At 50.9% G+C, this 16,534-nt stretch overlaps 1 protein-coding gene across 1 annotated transcript; it reads right to left on the bottom strand.

Annotated features, from left to right (window-relative positions):
* Nucleotides 1-2,239: 2,239 nt before the first annotated feature.
* LOC116939565 (olfactory receptor 1571-like) lies at nucleotides 2,240-14,852 on the bottom strand. Its single transcript, XM_076065013.1, has one exon. It carries the CDS (start codon nucleotides 13,895-13,897, stop codon nucleotides 12,866-12,868), a length of 1,032 nt encoding a protein of 343 aa, XP_075921128.1. The 5' UTR covers nucleotides 13,898-14,852; the 3' UTR covers nucleotides 2,240-12,865.
* Between the last annotated feature and the right edge of the window lie 1,682 nt (nucleotides 14,853-16,534).

The following is a 16,534-nucleotide window of genomic DNA, read 5'->3' as shown; positions in this document are numbered from 1 at the left end:
GTATCGATCACTCGAAATTTGGGTTTATATCGGGTCATGGTTCAAGTATCGCTTGGATGTCGCGGTGCGGGCGAAGTAATCTCCTTAATTAATCTGGCCGCCAGCGCACCGTACATATATATTTTGCACGCTCGTGTATCTTACCCCGTTTCCCCAGTGTTGTCGTGAATTTTAAATCCGCGCGTCACACGCGGCGTTTAATGAGGGCCCTCCTGTGAAATCGTGTGAGTGTCATCTGCTCCGCAGATTACGAGACGGTGCGTGTGCACATGTCTTCTTCAAAACATGAATACGGATGGCTCGAATATTTCGTGACAATCGCTGGGATTCCAGCTGTTTGTCTTCCTTCCTCAAATGAGCGCTGTTTATTTTAACATGGTTTTAAATATATATTGACAAAACATATTATGACTCCGTAAAAAAAAAGGCTCCACTTAGGACGAAAGCAAATGTTTACGTGCATTACGTTTTCCTTTCAAATATATTTTGGTTGCAGTGAATGGGAAACGGAATTCTCATTTTTATTTCTGTAAGTGGAGAAATTTTTCCTACTTCTAACTGGAAACTCGGGGCATGGTTTGGTCATGGGAAAAATGTGAAGTAGTTGCTTTTTTTGGTGGGAAGTGGTCAGGCAGTTGTTCGCACATCGTGGTATAAACCTGGGACCAGAGTTTAATTCCCGGCCACGGCAAGCATCAGTGGTGAGTGACATTTGAACCGGTCATGAGCCCCCAACCATCCTTCACTCACCCACATTGTCCATCGTGATGAACAACGGTCAAACAAGCCGAGTGTAATCAACCCCAAGAACTGACACAGCTTGAGAACGCTATAACTTTATTAATGATGTTGCTATTATGATGATTATTATTAATTGTACATTTCAAACGTGAAGGTGTCTTCTAACAATAGTGTTGCTAATGGTTATTCCGACCACACAATCCGCAAAGCTATGACTCCAACCATGAAGAAGGACCCTCTTGAGGAGCCTTTCAAAACCATCACTTTACCCTACATTGCGGGGATCACAAAACAGATCTCCAAAATGTTGAATAAACACAAGATCCAGGTCCGATTCAACACATTACATAAAATCCGTAATCTGGTTCCGTCTGTAAAAAAGATGTGATTCCGGACATACCCCTGGCGTCTACAAACTAAGTTGCCTCTGTGGTAGTAGTTACATTGGAGAAACCAAACGACATGTCTCGGACCGCATTCGTGAACACAAAGCAGACCTGAAACACGGTAGGACCAACACCTCGGCCGTGGCAGATCACTGCAATAATTCAGTAGGCTCACATGAAATTGACTTTTCCAAGACAAAAGTTATTTGCAAGCCATCTGGCTACCATGAGAGATTCGTTCATGAGGCTATCCACATATACGAACACAGAGACAATTTCAACCGAGAAGATGGATTCTGGCTTAGCAATCATTGGAAGGATTTGATAAACCATTTCGGGTCTTAATTGATTGATCACGCTTAAGGGGGCTTTCAGACCGCATCCATTATTTTTCGTCTCCCCCTCCTCTTTTCCGAACATAGATGGACTCGTCCATCTGAACAAACTGTCAAATCGATCTCCGAGGTGCTAACATTAAAAATAAACCGCCACTTTTTTCAAATTTTCTTGTTGTGGTTTTCACACCTGATGATGATTGCTTGTGTTGCAGTCGAAACGTCGTGATAATTTTGTTGTTTTATATTTTTATTATTTTATTGTTTCTCTTCTACGTGACTTTACCGAAAGAACCAAGAATATAATCGCGTTGCCGTTGCCCAGCGCGAGCGCGTTTGCCACATGTTGCAGAGGTTTGTGGTTCGAAACCAGTAGACCGCCATGGTTATGAGTGCGGGTGTCATAACCGTACTATACTAGGCGCCGCGTGTTTCATAGTGGACATTAAATGTCATGTCACGTGATTTGAAACGAACAAGCTATTGTTTCCAAATTTTACAGAATAAACAAAATTATTAACCTCAAATTACTCAAATGGGATTACACCCAGCAGCAGCAATCATCCCCCTCCTCTCGGCAGACCAATGTCCATTTACAGACCGGTGCTGAGTCGTTTAGTGTCGCACAGTGGACAGCTGCCACGAAGGGTTGCCTTTCCGAATGTTTGAGATGTGAGCCCCTGTGAGTTTCGTTGAGACAAATGCGTACCATGTAAACGCACGTGTTGTTGTTGTTGTTGGCGTTGCGGTTGTTATAACTGACACGTGTGGCACAAGCACCGTTTGTAACTTTATTTCTCATCGCTCACAGCACCGAGCATGACAACCACACCACACGATGAAATAACGAGGCTAAAACAAAAACTATAAACGACACCCGTTTGATCTCCACGTAACGATTAATGCGGCGCGTGGGTTTGTGAACGCCGTGCAGCTCTTCGACAGGGAAGGCGTGATCGCGTGAGGATGACCAAAGGGGATTAACAATTTACTCGCTTCACAATTACCATTCGTCAAATGGCTTAACACAGGGAGAGCTCAGTGAGCCGTTGGAATAAACATCGATGGATGGGCACAGAGCGGGCCGCGCACTTTGGACAGGGCACTGCGTAAAAGCGAACGCTCTCGTCTCGCGTCCACGTGATTGGATACAGGAATTGCCCCGATTTACGTCTTCCCTCTTTTGACGTCGTTTCGCAAATATCATCGCCTCAACCCCCCCCCCCCCCACACACACACTTACGTCGTTGACAGCATCGTCCATCGCCTCTCAGCCTTCGCCTTCACCCACCCTGCAAATCGTTTTTTGATTTACGTCGTTTCGATATTCGTCGCACATTTGAGGAACGCATCCCCGACGTAAACCGGGGCATTACTGTACTGTATATACACCCGACACAAGCGTCCTCGTGTCTGCGATATGCCATTAGTACGCAAAGGCACATCCTCGACATCGATCGGTACGAATGTTTTAGTTTTTGGCAGCATTTTGTCCACTCTGAAAATAAATGTTCCCACGCTCCCTGCGGACGTGTCGGCGAGTCCGCGCGTGCGTCGCGTCGACGGTCAAAGGACGCGCGGGCGGGGATCCACGACGCCTCTCACCGCGGGGCCACCGCTACGCGTCGTTGTGCACCCACCAAGTGGACCGTCGCCACTCCAGCTGCCTGCCTCTTACGCAATGGATAACAGCGGAGAGAAGACCTCGACGTTTCAGGTTACTGGTCTTCTTCGGGAAGATGATGATGATGATGCTACTACTGCAGCTTTAGAATGACAAGAGTGGCAAATCTTCTCCGAGTCATAATCTCTCTGAAGAAAACCAGTCCAAATAAGTCGCCGGTGGTTTCTATTTTTGATAAACTCGTTAACTTACGCGCACAATAAATACAATCCGATATTAAAGTGCCGGTGCGGTAAACTGCATATTCCCAGGTGTGGTTTTTTTTGGTGAGTGTGTTTGTGGTGGGTGTGTTTGTGGTGGGTGTGTTTGTGGTGGGTGTGTTTGGCAGTTGTTCTGAGACAATGGACAGGATCTCCGTGCAGTTAGACAAGTGTTCCGTGAGACGCGCTCACCCTAAAGACTTCGCGGCAGTCAAAAGTCACCTAAAATTCTGCAGGTCGTTAACATCATTTTTAAACACATTCGTCACCTACGCGCGTTGCCCGGTCATCGTAAACGTGCATACACGCGTGTAGGTAGAAGAGGCAATCGTTTGTAGTACAGGATCGCGCTTCGTTAGGCTGCTTGAACAAGTATACACGTACACACACACACGCGTGTAGGTGGACATCAGCTCAATATCGGGATAGGCTCCAGCACGCGTGGCCGAGTAGGCCTCAGCATGAACAGATTTTTAGTTTTCGTATTTTTTATGCGATTGGGATTGGCCCAGGGGCCAAGACCAGATGCTCCACTTGTCTCATGTACCGCCTACAGTGGTGAAATATTGGTGGTACCGATTACTTTATTGGGCGGAGAGGCGATACGGTGATTAGTTCACTGTACTGTGAACCCTGCGACACGAATTAAATTCCTGGCCATTGGTAACCACAGTGGCAAGTGATATCTGAAGCTGTCTTGGGCACCGCTTTCACCAATCCGCACCACCGACGTGAAATATGGCCACACAAATCCCATAGTCGACACAGCGTCCAGAGGCCCATTGTCAGTCAAACAGTGCATTGACAAAAAGTTGGCAATTATAGTTTTTTTACCTTTTTACGCAGGCAATAACAATTAAGTGTTAACTTTTTGTCAAATTAATGGGTTATCAGGTAATAAAGGAGTCGGTACTACCAACGTTTTGTTCCCTCCCTTGGTAACGATTTAAACAATAAAAACAATGGCATTTATGTTTAAGATGGGTCCTACATTTGGATGCCTAGACAATATTGGGGAGAGAAGAGTACCTAGAGAGCATAACAAGAATCCACTGCTGTACTGCCACTTTCCCTGGTCACCCTGCTGCCCAAGCCTGTAACACCGTGACATTCCATGTAGACTCCCAACCAAGTACTAACCAGGCTTAATGCCGCTTAGGCTCGGAGATCTAACGAGTTGGGCACATTGGACTTAGTTTAAACTGCGTTAGCACGCTCCTGCATTTGAGACCATAATGACTCCGGAGAACTGAGAACGAGTTCCTCCGTGATTCTCGTTGTCTGGCGACTCAGTATGCCTCGCCATGTGGCCGTGCCGACTTGTGACATGCCACATTCCACCGTCTAGCAAATTATCAGAAATATATCGAGCGAGAAATTAAGCCCCGGTGGTACCGGGTAGCCCGGTTCGAGCACAGATAGAGCGTCTCCCTCTCTCCTTCTCCGTGGGGGGGGGGGTTCACCGCGTTAATTAAATTGGAACCGGTTTTTTTCTGTGTGTCTGTCACGGGTTGCAAGCATTAAGCTCCGCGGCATTTAAATAGCAATTTCGCTGCAAATGCTGTATCGCCCATTCACCTGCCTGCACTCATCTGACCTCGAGTATTCGAGGCCCAGGCGTCTCTCTCGCCGTCGTTCGGCATTTACTTGTGCAATGTACGAATGGCATTCATCAGGCAAGTTAAATTATAAATACGCCGTCAGTTTATTTTTATTTTTTAAACACTTGCGTCACCCGTTATATTTGTCAGTGGCCGCCAGGGCAGTTGGGGTGAGGTCACGCCGATGCGATAACCCCACGCCACCTGAAGAAATAGTGGCTCCCTTGTGAATCGTTGAGAATTGGCCAAGCTGCAGCAAATTTGCCAAAGCCATTGAAATTTCCAAGTGTAACCATTGCTGTACCGTACGTCCACCAAATCCAGTGATGAAGATAATAATAATGACTTATTTACCCAGAAAAGCCACACTGAGTCTGAAGACTATGTTTCAGGAGGGTCCTGCATTGGGATGTTTGGCGAATACCAGTTAGATTGTATGTTGTTAGCTATGAGAGGAAACTGGAGAACTAGGAGGAAACCCATGCAGAACAGTGGGAGAGAACGAACGAACTCCACGCAGCTAGGTGACCAAGTCGAGAATTAAACCCCAGTCCTTCTTGCTACAAGGCATGAATGTTACCACTGAGCCACAATACCACCCAGTGTAGGCATGCAACGATGCATCATCGAATCATTAATTACAATCGATTCGTATTCTCACGGTATATGACAACTCTGGCGGTTAGTTCGTCCCCATTGTTTGCAGAGGTAATAGCTTCAAAGCGCAGTAGCTGGGTCGCTAGCACAGTAAAAGTCTGCAAAAGCTCCGTCACTAACATCAAATACTATAGGGTCAATATAACAATACTTATAATACACAGCCACCTTTGTCAATACACTAGCGATGTAAGGCTTCCACATGCCGTGTCGGTCATGTGGAATGGTTGACCATACTTCACCACGCTGTTCAATGTGGGGTTGCTCAAAGGGGGAGGGGGAGCGGTTTAGGGCAAGGAACATCTCAAGATAGGAACCATCCTGGAGCTATACTTTTATATGAAACGTATCTCTTGAGGAGAGTCTCACTGATGCTCGGGTCTCTTTTGTTGAGGTGGTCTCCCTGCATCAGGATGTTCTGACCCCCTTTACAATCACGCCGGCGGATTGCGCGTGAGCTTTCAACTAACGGCGCCCTCAGATGTGCAGGGAATTGTGCACGGAGAGCCTCCGTCGTGTGCGAGACGAGCTATGGCAGCAGCCTTCACATCCCCGCGGTGACTGACATCAAGTCAGTAATCAAATGGCAAGTAACGTGCGTGCTACTTGCACCGGTGCATGCTCCCTCCACTGCTAGATGTTACTGTCAAAGACAGCGCCTGATGAGGGATCGTGTAAGGTTGTTGGGGTTTTTTTTTAATCATCTACTATGTACAATATTTCCTACATTTCGTAATCATTTGCAAGAATTGCAAAACGCTTGGTTTGTGCAAAAACATGACAATCGTCAAAAAACAACAAACATCAACGATAGCAACACGAATATTCAACATAATAAAGACGTCAAACCAAACATTTACCCCGCCACCTCTCCCCGCTGAGCCGGCTCACGGCATCACACGTGTCATCTCGGGGAGGCGCTCGCTGCCCGCTTGGACTCTTCATATCCATCACGTGACGAACAATGACTCATCGGCTGCGTCGGGTGGTGGCGGGTTTAACGACGACACATTTACATCGACGCGATCTAACCCCAAAAGAAAAGAAAAAAACCCTCTATGTTCATATCCCTTTTCAAGAGTGTCTAGTAAACACGCAAACGTTGAACCAACGTTGGTTGACGTTACACAAACGTTTGCGCAAATGTTGAGCCAACAGCAACCAACGTTGGCCCAACGTTTCAATATTTACTGCACTGGACCCCGAACGTTATTTTGTTACGTCTTGACAATAGCAGAACCCACACCGATAATCCCATCATTAAAACAAACTTAGCAGATAATCTGTCTGTGTGTCCGTACGTGCGTCTGGAAACACTCTTCACAGCCAGCTCCACCAATGTCATTGAAAGCGGAGCCATTTGAAAATATATGATATGTTGTTTATGCAAATTACAACAATAACAACAAAATTAACCGTTAATTTAACCAAAATTTTTTTTAAACTAAAAACTATTTCCTCTTCCTCCTCGACCCCAGCGCAGCTTATCCGCACTACCGTTTACAACAAGCCCGCCCGGTCAGTGGCGCGATCGGCGTTTGAAAATCATAGGCGGGATAAGACGCGCCGCGTGCCGGTGCGAGGGGGAGCGCGCGAGTCCCGGGGAGCCCTCGCGGGTGAACGAACGAAAGTCGCCGCATCGCATTCGATGGCCACGAAAGGCCAGGGACCACCGTGAGCATGGCCGAAACTTCGTGGCAATTAAGCGGCCCTTAATTAGAACGCTCGACGGTCGATAAGTGCCGTGACCATCGCTCCGCGTAATCCAATTGTTTATTTTTGTCCTTTCCCAACCCCCCTCCGCCCACCACCTCCCACCCGAATAACGTCGCAATCCTGTGACGACGCCACGTCGCCAGACAACGAAATCTCTCCGTGGCGCGTCCACCCTTCTCGTCAACTAAAAGGGGGACGGATCCGGCAAAAGAATCGCCGGAACTGCGACCGCGGTGAAGTCCGAACCGTCGGACACGTCGCCGAAAGAAATGCGCGCCCCATCCGCGCAAAACAACATCGTGGGGGGTGTCGCTGCGATCCCACGCACAGCGTATACCACCACTACCCCCTCCTTGGACTGGCTGAATACAATTTGCGTTAAATTTTAACGCGTTTCAACAACTGCAGATTTTATTTCTCCCCAACCCCCTCACCCCGTTTGGGCCATGCGAAAAAAAGACGACAGAAAGCAAGCAGTGCACCACGGCCCCCCCATCTCTTGAGGTCCCCACGATGGCCTCTCACCCACACAACCATGTGGCGTCTCACCTTCTAACACGCGCCCTGCCTGTAGAGGGGCTTCGTCACGTGACAATTCGAACCAAACATGTACATTCCCAGAGCTGGAATGAGCCCCAGCCGAGTTAAAAACCAAACATACCGAGCTTTAAAAAAAAATGCAATTATAGCCAGCCACGGTTGAGGCCATCGCAGCCCATGAGAGCCCGGCTCAATCAGGGGCGGCTAAAAACCCACCGGGCTCGAACCGTGTCTCTGAGACAGTGGCAGGCCTGACACGTCGTGTGTGACGGGCGGCCTCCTTCCACGCGTCCCAGATTCCCACGCTCAGTGCTCGTGCACAGGAGCTGGCGTCGTGAGCTTTGGCGATAACTGAGATGTGAGATATTGGGATACAGGGGCGGAGCCAGGATTTCAGCCCGGGGTGACATTCAACAAATTTTAATTTCAAGAATGATTAAGAGAGTCCGGCATGTTGAACTAGACGCCATCGGTTGGCGACACACTCCGCCAGACCGAGTATCGTACACTTATACGCAGAATGTCACCTCTGTCACCCCCCCTGGCTCCGCCCCTGTTGGGATATGCATGGGAGGAGGGAGGAAGGGAGAGTGGTGGTAGAGGGGGGAGGAAGGGAGAGTGGAAGGTAGAGACGGGCAGCGGGACGTGGCTGATTGCCAGGCTGGTATTCAGCTTGGGTAGGCCTTCATCCAGCAGTGAATCGATCACGCCTGATGATGGTGATGATGAGTGGGTACTTTTTGGACCGGAAACTCACAACTCTTCACAAGCCCCCCCCCCCTCATCGCCCTTCACCTTCCCTTCCCCGTCACCAATCAATCCTCTCTATTGAATGGCTCAGTTGAAGGGAGGACAAGGATAAGCCTACGTCTGTTGGGTGACACGGAGAAAAGAAATGTGAACACGCTCGCCTTGTAGATGAATACAACATTGTACAGAGTGCGTAGAGTGCCTACAGACCCTGTGCAATATGCATACAGGGTGACCATAATCTCACATTCCACCGAGTGTGGAGACCCTCTAGAGTTCTGCGTGAAGCAGAGCAAGCAGCGCTCCCAACCAGCAGAGTTTGAGTTCAAATTCCGGACAGGGTTAATTTGGCGTCATTACCAACACAACAAAGATCCCCCCGTGTAACCTTAATAGACTGTTCGGGCAAGTGTGGTTAGCGAGCACCATTACCACAACCAACATCCTCCCACCCCTCATCATCATTATCACCACCTCGCCACCGTGACATACTTCCTCTCACTTGAGTCCGGCTTCCACAATCCACAGTGCACCGAGAGATAACGGAACTGAGATCACAAGAAAGAAGACCCTTTTGGTAGCTGGAGCAGTGGCGCAGTGGTTATCGAACTGCACTAAACTCTCTGAGTTACCTATATATTTAAATGACACATCTATAGAATAAATCAACGATTTGACAGATGCACGAAATTGAATTCACGATGGCCAGCAGCTCACGGCGTGGAGTAGAATGTCAGTTTGTCTGGGTACGTCTGACACCAACGTGGCGATATCAGATGAGAAATTCTCCCTGATCAAGAAAGGTGGACACAAATTATTTATCGTGTGAATCACAGCTCTAATTGGTTGACGTGCTATGCCTGCTCCAAATCACAAAGCTGTCTCGTTATGAAAACCAATGATTACCGCATGTGCCTAAAATGTCTGAATGTGATCCGCCAGAAATCGTGGAATTGCCCGTGCAGCTATAGTTGAGGTCATCCAATTTAAAACGCGTGGTTGAGGTAGTGGCGTAACAACATCAGCTCAGGGGCTGCGGCAATCGGTCAGGTGGTGCCCCAATATTTGATTTGTCTCGCACGGTCGCACCTCGGCGAAATATCGCGGCTCCTCTTGCCTAATCACATCATTACATACGTTTGTGTTATTTTACACTGTCGTTGAAAACATAACTCATGGCGGTTGTCAAGGGGCAGAGGGGGGGGGGGAACTCGTAGTATTGGCCACCGGCGCTCGTTACGTCGCTTGGTTGGGGCCATCGCCTGCCAGTGTGGCTGCTTCGTGCTCGACAGAGTGGCCACCGGCTCACTCGGGTCACAGCACGCCGCGCGTTCACTCTCACCACTCGGATATGAAGAATGGAAGAAAAAAAATACATTTTGACAGTCACATTCATGAACCAACCAACCCATCGTATCACGCACCTACATCATCGTCGTCATGAATAAATACGTGAGATTGTTCCTGCAATGTGCACAACAAAATCGAATCGTTAAGAACATAACTCAACACATTCGTCAATGACACTGCCTTCAAAGGAAAGGTTTATAATAGAGAGATAGTCTTTCTCTGGCCTCTCTATGTACTATGAACAAGGGGCATCCCCTGAAACGTCACCGATTATAAAGTTTTCCTTTTAACGCCACAGTGTTATTGACAAATAAGTTGAGCTGTTTTTGTTAATTGTGCATTTGCACCACTGCCAATGCAGCAGCAGCAGCGTCACCAAATAATTTGTTTAATTTTAAAAACAGAAAGGAAAGGCTGAAATCGGCGGTTCGTAAAGCGCGGAACACGAATCCAGTTCGCGTAGCTGGAGTCCCACGTACTCAGAGCTAAATCTAGCTGCAAGTTCATATCCAGTGCAATCCAGGTGTCATATACTTCGGGTGTTGTGCCGTGCCTGTTTATCCCGCGTGAAGATTATGCCATGCCAATATCCCGCCAGGCCACAGCCTTAAAATCGCACACTTATTGAGTCCGGTACGGTGCGCGAGAGGTTTATGTGACCGACCGCCTTTGTCTCACCAGTGCTGATGTTTACCAACTACACCAATTACTTAGGTAAGGCTGAGTCTACCGAGGGAAGACTCAGGACCGGTTCTGATATTATTCGGCATTTATGGTAGCCGTGGTTGGGAATCAAACTTAGGTCGCTGGGTTCGTCTTTATCCCAACGCTTCTCCGAAAAAAATGTTTTTACTCAACAAATCCTCCCTGAGTCTCAACACTATTTTGGAGTACCAACATACGTTGGGAGATTTGGTCAATTACCACCAATCCGGGTTTGGCTTCGTGTGGGACACGGAAACCAGAGAACCCAGGGACAACCTCGCAGGGCGCTGGACACGACGGGGTGGATGGGGGGGTGACACTCAATACTGCCCTCTCCTGGCAGCGGCCCCACGCCTACAACCCCCCTGGGTCACTCTCCCATCCAAGCACAGCACTGACCAGGCTCAAACCTACTCAGCTCCCGCGGGTCGTCGCGAGGCCGGGTGCATTCCGGGTGATTTCGTGGTGGGCATCACACGCGCCCGCGTGCGGTGTGCGAAGTGTCAGCGGCACGTGCGACTTGCTGGTGCCCGCGCTTCGTCAGCCAAACTTGGGTGTAGTCGTGACGCATTGGAGTATAACATCGATCCTTTTACGCTCACGATGAACGAAAGCACCGAGTCACGTGCGTAACAATCTCTTACACAACCAATACATTCACCACGATGATGATGATGATCGTAACACTACTGATCACGTGTAGTCTTATCGATCGCGTCGTCCTTCATGCAGAATGCATCTCACCATCGCGAGAAGCCGGCGCTGCCAACAATTGCCCAAGCTACGCGTTCCTCTTCATAGTAAGATGTTTTCAGCCAATTGATGAGCGTTTACGCATGTGGGAGAAACCCGGAGCGCCCGCTCGTTGAAAACCCACGCGCGCGAGGGCGCAACACACTATCACGTGCAGAAGGAACGTTGTGTTATCAGTCCGCACGTTGCTGCACCACATTCTCCTGGCGAGCCAGGGTACATTTGTTTGCGATCCACCAGTCCTGGCTGCTGCTGCCCCCCACCGTGTTGGATTACAGGACACGTGCACAGCCACCACCGCCGTCGCCCGGCTGATGTTTAACAAACGATAGTTTGTTCAACATCAGCTATCAATCGCTTCACAAATTTGACGGAATCCCATACTGGCGCTAATGCATCGAATTACTGGGTATGGGGTGTTGCGTGAACCTCTACACATATATTCACGCACAAAGACAAAGATCCCCCGTGTAGCCTTAACATACTGTTGGGGCAAGTGCTGTTAGCGAGAACCTACGAAGGCCGGCACGGTAGACGAGGGGGTGGTGGGCAGCTCCCCCCCCCCCGGTCGCCTTTGTCACCCTAGTGGTGATGTTTACACTTCGCACGAGGTACTAATTTGAGGTTGAGTTGACCTTGGGGAGGCCCATGACGGGTTCAGATAATCGTCACTGGTGTTGGCCGTGAGCGGGAATAGAAATCGTGTGGCCGGGGTTGTAGCGCAGCGCGCTAATCACGATAATACCGCGCATGTGCGCTCCACACGCGCGCGCACACACACACACGTGCGCTCCAAACGCGCGCGCGCACACACACGTGCGCACACACACACACATGCCCCAGGCGATGTCACCTCTCCCCATAACCGTGTGTGTTGCGGCTGATGTTCGCTCCGCCAAAGCACCAGAGAAGTCGAGGTGAGAGTCCGTTATCAAACCTGCGCGGTTGCGTCCAATTCTGCGCGAGTTTCCACTCCGATGTTCCTCGGCGCGCGAATCAACGCACGCACGTCCCGAGGTGGCGCTTGGTACGAGTTCGTCCCGGCTCCCTGTGTCTCTCGCTCTCTGTGTCTCTCTGTGTTACTAACACCACCGCAGTCCCCGCGCCTCGCGATGTCCACGGCGCCAGGAACCCAATGCGGTGATGAACAGAGGTCCCAGGCTGGAGGCGCCTCCATGGAACATCAAGCTCCAGGGTGGAGCGCTGCTCCACAGTTGAGTGATGGGGGAGACTTCCCTGGTGAAATAACCTCCGTGATTTAAATAAAAAATAGCAGATCTTTCCCGGGTGGGGTGCTGATCCAAGGTGGACCGATCTTTCATGATGGCGGAGCGTGTGCCCGAGACGGGAGACACCTCCAAGATGCGAGTCCACAATGCAACCTCCACGTTAGACCCACCTCCACGATGAGCAGAAGGTCTCCGTGGTCCGCCCGCGTCCGCTCTTCTCACGCGGCCACCGTCATCACGGGCTGATGCCTGCGGCAGAGTGCGGCCTTGAGCGCCCTCCAGATCTCCTCGTTGCGCAGGCCGTACACCACGGGATTGACGCACGGCGGGATTGTCACCATGATGCTGAGGCTGATTGCGTCGAGCAGCGTGAAGAAGTCCGCCTGGATGACGCCCTGGTCCAGGAGGATGTCGAGCGAGAACTTGATGACCAGCGGCCCGAGGTAGAGCGAGAGCTGCGCGCCGTGCAGCAGCACGGTGGTGCGCGCGCGCTCGTTGGTCTGGTTGAACGGCTCCACGGCGAGGCGCGCCTGCCTGTAGATGCGGGTGTAGCTGAAGGCGAGGGCGCACATGGCGAACGCGAGCCACGCGCCCGCCAGGCACTTCCTGAAGAGCACAGGCGCCCGCGGGAAGCTCGTGTACTTCTCCAGGATGTCGGGCTCGCACACCACGCCGCCCGACAGCACCTCGCTGTACGAGCCGTGCTGGCCCAGCAGCCACACGTAGGTGAGCGACACGGCGAGCGAGAGGGTCCACATGCCGAGCACCATCGCCTTGGTGCGTCGCGACGTGAAGGTGGCCATGTAGTGCATGGGCCGGCAGATGTAGAAGTAGCGGTCGAGCGCCATGAAGGAGAGGTTGAGCAGGATGCAGAAGAGGGTGCCGAACGACACGAGGATGCTCGTCTGGCACATGAGGCCCGGCGACACGTAGCGCCGGCGGGAGAGGCTGTGGATGGCCTGCGGGATGAGCGTGGTGGTGAACATGAGGTCGCAGGCGGACAGGTTGCACAGGAGGATGTACCGAGGCTGCCACTGGAGCGCCTCGGCGCGCAGCACCACGGCGAGGAGGAGGACGTTGAGCGCCGTGGAGCAGCAGTAGAAGACAAGCAGGAAGGTGACCTGCACGACGATCACGGCGTCCGACGCGAAGTAAACCCCCGCTCCGCTCTGGTTGCTGCTGCTGCTGCTCAGGTGCCCCGGACCCTCGCTGCTGGCACCGGTCGCGCAAGCGCGGGTGATGTTCAGCATCGTGAGAAGCGCGTGGTGGAACAATTCGTGTGCGTGTGTGTCTTTGTCTAGGTGTGCGTGTGTCTTTGTCTAGGTGTGCGTGTGTCTTTGTCTAGGTGTGTGTCTTTGTCTAGGTGCGTGTGTCTTTGTCTAGGTGTGTGTGTCTCGGCAGGTGTGTGTGCGTCTTTGTCTAGGCGTGTGTGTGTGTGAATGTATGTGTTTGTGTGCGCCGTTGTGTGTATGTCTATGGATATATGTGTGTGTGTGCGTCTTTGCCTTGTGTGTTTATCGATATATATGTCCATGCACGTGTGTAGGTAGGTGCGTCGATGTGTTTGTATGTGTACGTGCACCTAGCCTGGCACACGCGTCTTGGTGACGTCTCCGCCACTTAACGATTGCTGTACGTGTGTGTGTGTCGACGTTTTTAAATGCTCCTATGTCTCTGTGTGTGGTTTACGCGTGTGTTTGTGTAGGCATGTGTGTCTGTAAGTCTCTGTGCGTATTGATATTTGTCTCTGTAAATGCGCGTGTCTTGTGCACGTCTGAAATTGATTCAATGCCTGCGATCCCTACTCAATGCCATCTCCAGGCAAACAATGCGACTCACAAAAGTGCTGCGCTCATCGACGAGCAGCTGATATCATCCATGCGGCCGCTCGTCCCTCCTCTGATCCCACCGGCTGTGAATGAGCGGTGCTCGGCGACGGCGGTCGTGGTGGAGGAATTGCGCTGCGAGTTTTGCGGCGCGGTGCCCAGAGAGTGAGAGAGCCAGAGGGAGGGAGAGAGAGTGAGAGAGAGGGAGCGGAGCTCCCTGGCGAAAGCTCGCGCTACCACCGCCTTCGCGCCGCCAATGGGAACGAAGTAGAATAGCTGTAGCGCGTCACTGGCTCAGCCCAGGGTCACTTTAGGATCGCTCACCCTCCCCCCTCTCCACCTCCTCCTCCACCTCCTCACAATCTCTGACTACTCCTGCCTCCTGCGGTGTATCTACCTCTCCTTCCCTAGCTGTCTTTCCGTGCATCTCTGTGTGAACCCAGTGTCCCTGTCTGCCCCCCCCCCCCGTGTCTCGCTGTCCCTGTCTGTATAAATGCGCCTCCCTGCTTGTCTCTGTCTCTACGTCCCTTTCCCTGATTCTCTCTCTCTGTGGCATAGCTATCAAGGGTGCAAGCGGCGTCTTCTTCTCTGCTTTGGCAGTCCCTCGTTGATCAAGGATAGCTTCCTTCCGCAGTGCTTCTGTGTGTTGAGACGACTGAAGAGCCCAATGTGAGATCCACAGACTCTGCCGCAGGTGGGGCAGGAGGTGCTCTGCACGGGATGGGTGAGTGGGTGGATTGAGCTGCAGCGTGGCTCATTTCGCTGAACCCGTTTGGCTTCGTTGTGCGCTTGCCGGTGACTCAAGATGCACAATGCCCGCCCGAATGCTTCTCCTCCAGTTTTGTGCGATCCTGAGCTAGGGACTCCCATGAGTTGACGTCGCATGTTTTAAATGAGGCTAAAAGAATGTCCTTGAACGTTTTTCTTCTCTCCTCCTGGGGATCTCTAACCATGGTGGAGCAATATAGCATCCGGCATGCGGGCGACATGACCCACCCAGCAGAGGTCGCTGTGAGTGATCAGTGCCTCATTGCGAAGGAGGTTGGCTCTTGAGAAGATACTGACATTGGTTCACCTGTCCTGCCAGCGAATTTGGAGTAGTGACGTGCGGTGAGGTCAATGGCTGGGGAGGCACTGGCTAGTGTCAGAGCTAGATTCACACACTGAGGAGGCGTGTCCTTACTTAGACACGCCCCCCTCAGTGAGGCAGATGTGATAGCTGCCTCCCCTGGTGCTTTTTCATTGCAGTTTCATGACGAGACCAGCGAGCTTAAATATCTTTATACACATACGTGAAATAAGTTATCTGGAGTATGGAAGGCGAGGACGTGAAATGAAGGGGTCTACAAACATTAGATTGGTGACAAACTGAGATAGCAACAGGCACGCGCTTATTGCCCGCGCTCCATCCAGTTACTGAGGGGTTGCGCAATCAGAGGGGAGGCTGAGCTCGTCACTGCCTCACCTCTGGTCTCTTCCTGTATTTGTAGCGAAGCTCCGCCAATTTGGCGATTTTGACTATAAAAATTATTGGAATCATACAGAAATGACATTAATAACACAGATCAGTGGAAAAATCTTAATATTAATTTTATTTGATTCTTTTTTTACTTTTCGTAACAGCGATTTCATTGGAGTATGACAGGTGAGGTTCTGCCTCCCCTGACCGCACGTCCCTGATTTGGAGTATTTTTCGGAGACAGCGTTGGTGGGACTTCTTTGGTACTTTGAAGTGCTTGCTGTAGGTTGTTCATGCCTCTGAAGTATACAGGAGGATGGGGATCACTGTTGCTGAGTAAACCATGAGCTTGGTATAGGCCTTAAGGTCCTGGTCTTCGAAGACACGCTTCCTCGGGCGGCCAAAGGCTGTGATAGCACACCGAAGACCATGGTGTTTTTAGCAATCTGACCTTGCTGTGACTTGATGCGCGCACACTACTACTGGAAGTACAAAGTCAAAGACCAACCGTGTAGCCTTAACAAACTTTTGGGGCAAGTGCTATTAACGTGCACCTATGAAGGCCAGCACGCGAGGGGGTCGGTGGCCAGTACCACACCAAT

Source organism: Petromyzon marinus, chromosome 6 (assembly GCF_048934315.1).
Source record: "Petromyzon marinus isolate PM22_M1 ecotype Great Lakes invasive population chromosome 6, UKy_Petmar_22M1.pri1.0, whole genome shotgun sequence".
Taxonomy (NCBI): domain Eukaryota; kingdom Metazoa; phylum Chordata; class Hyperoartia; order Petromyzontiformes; family Petromyzontidae; genus Petromyzon; species Petromyzon marinus.
This window is presented reverse-complemented; position numbering and strand designations above follow the sequence as displayed.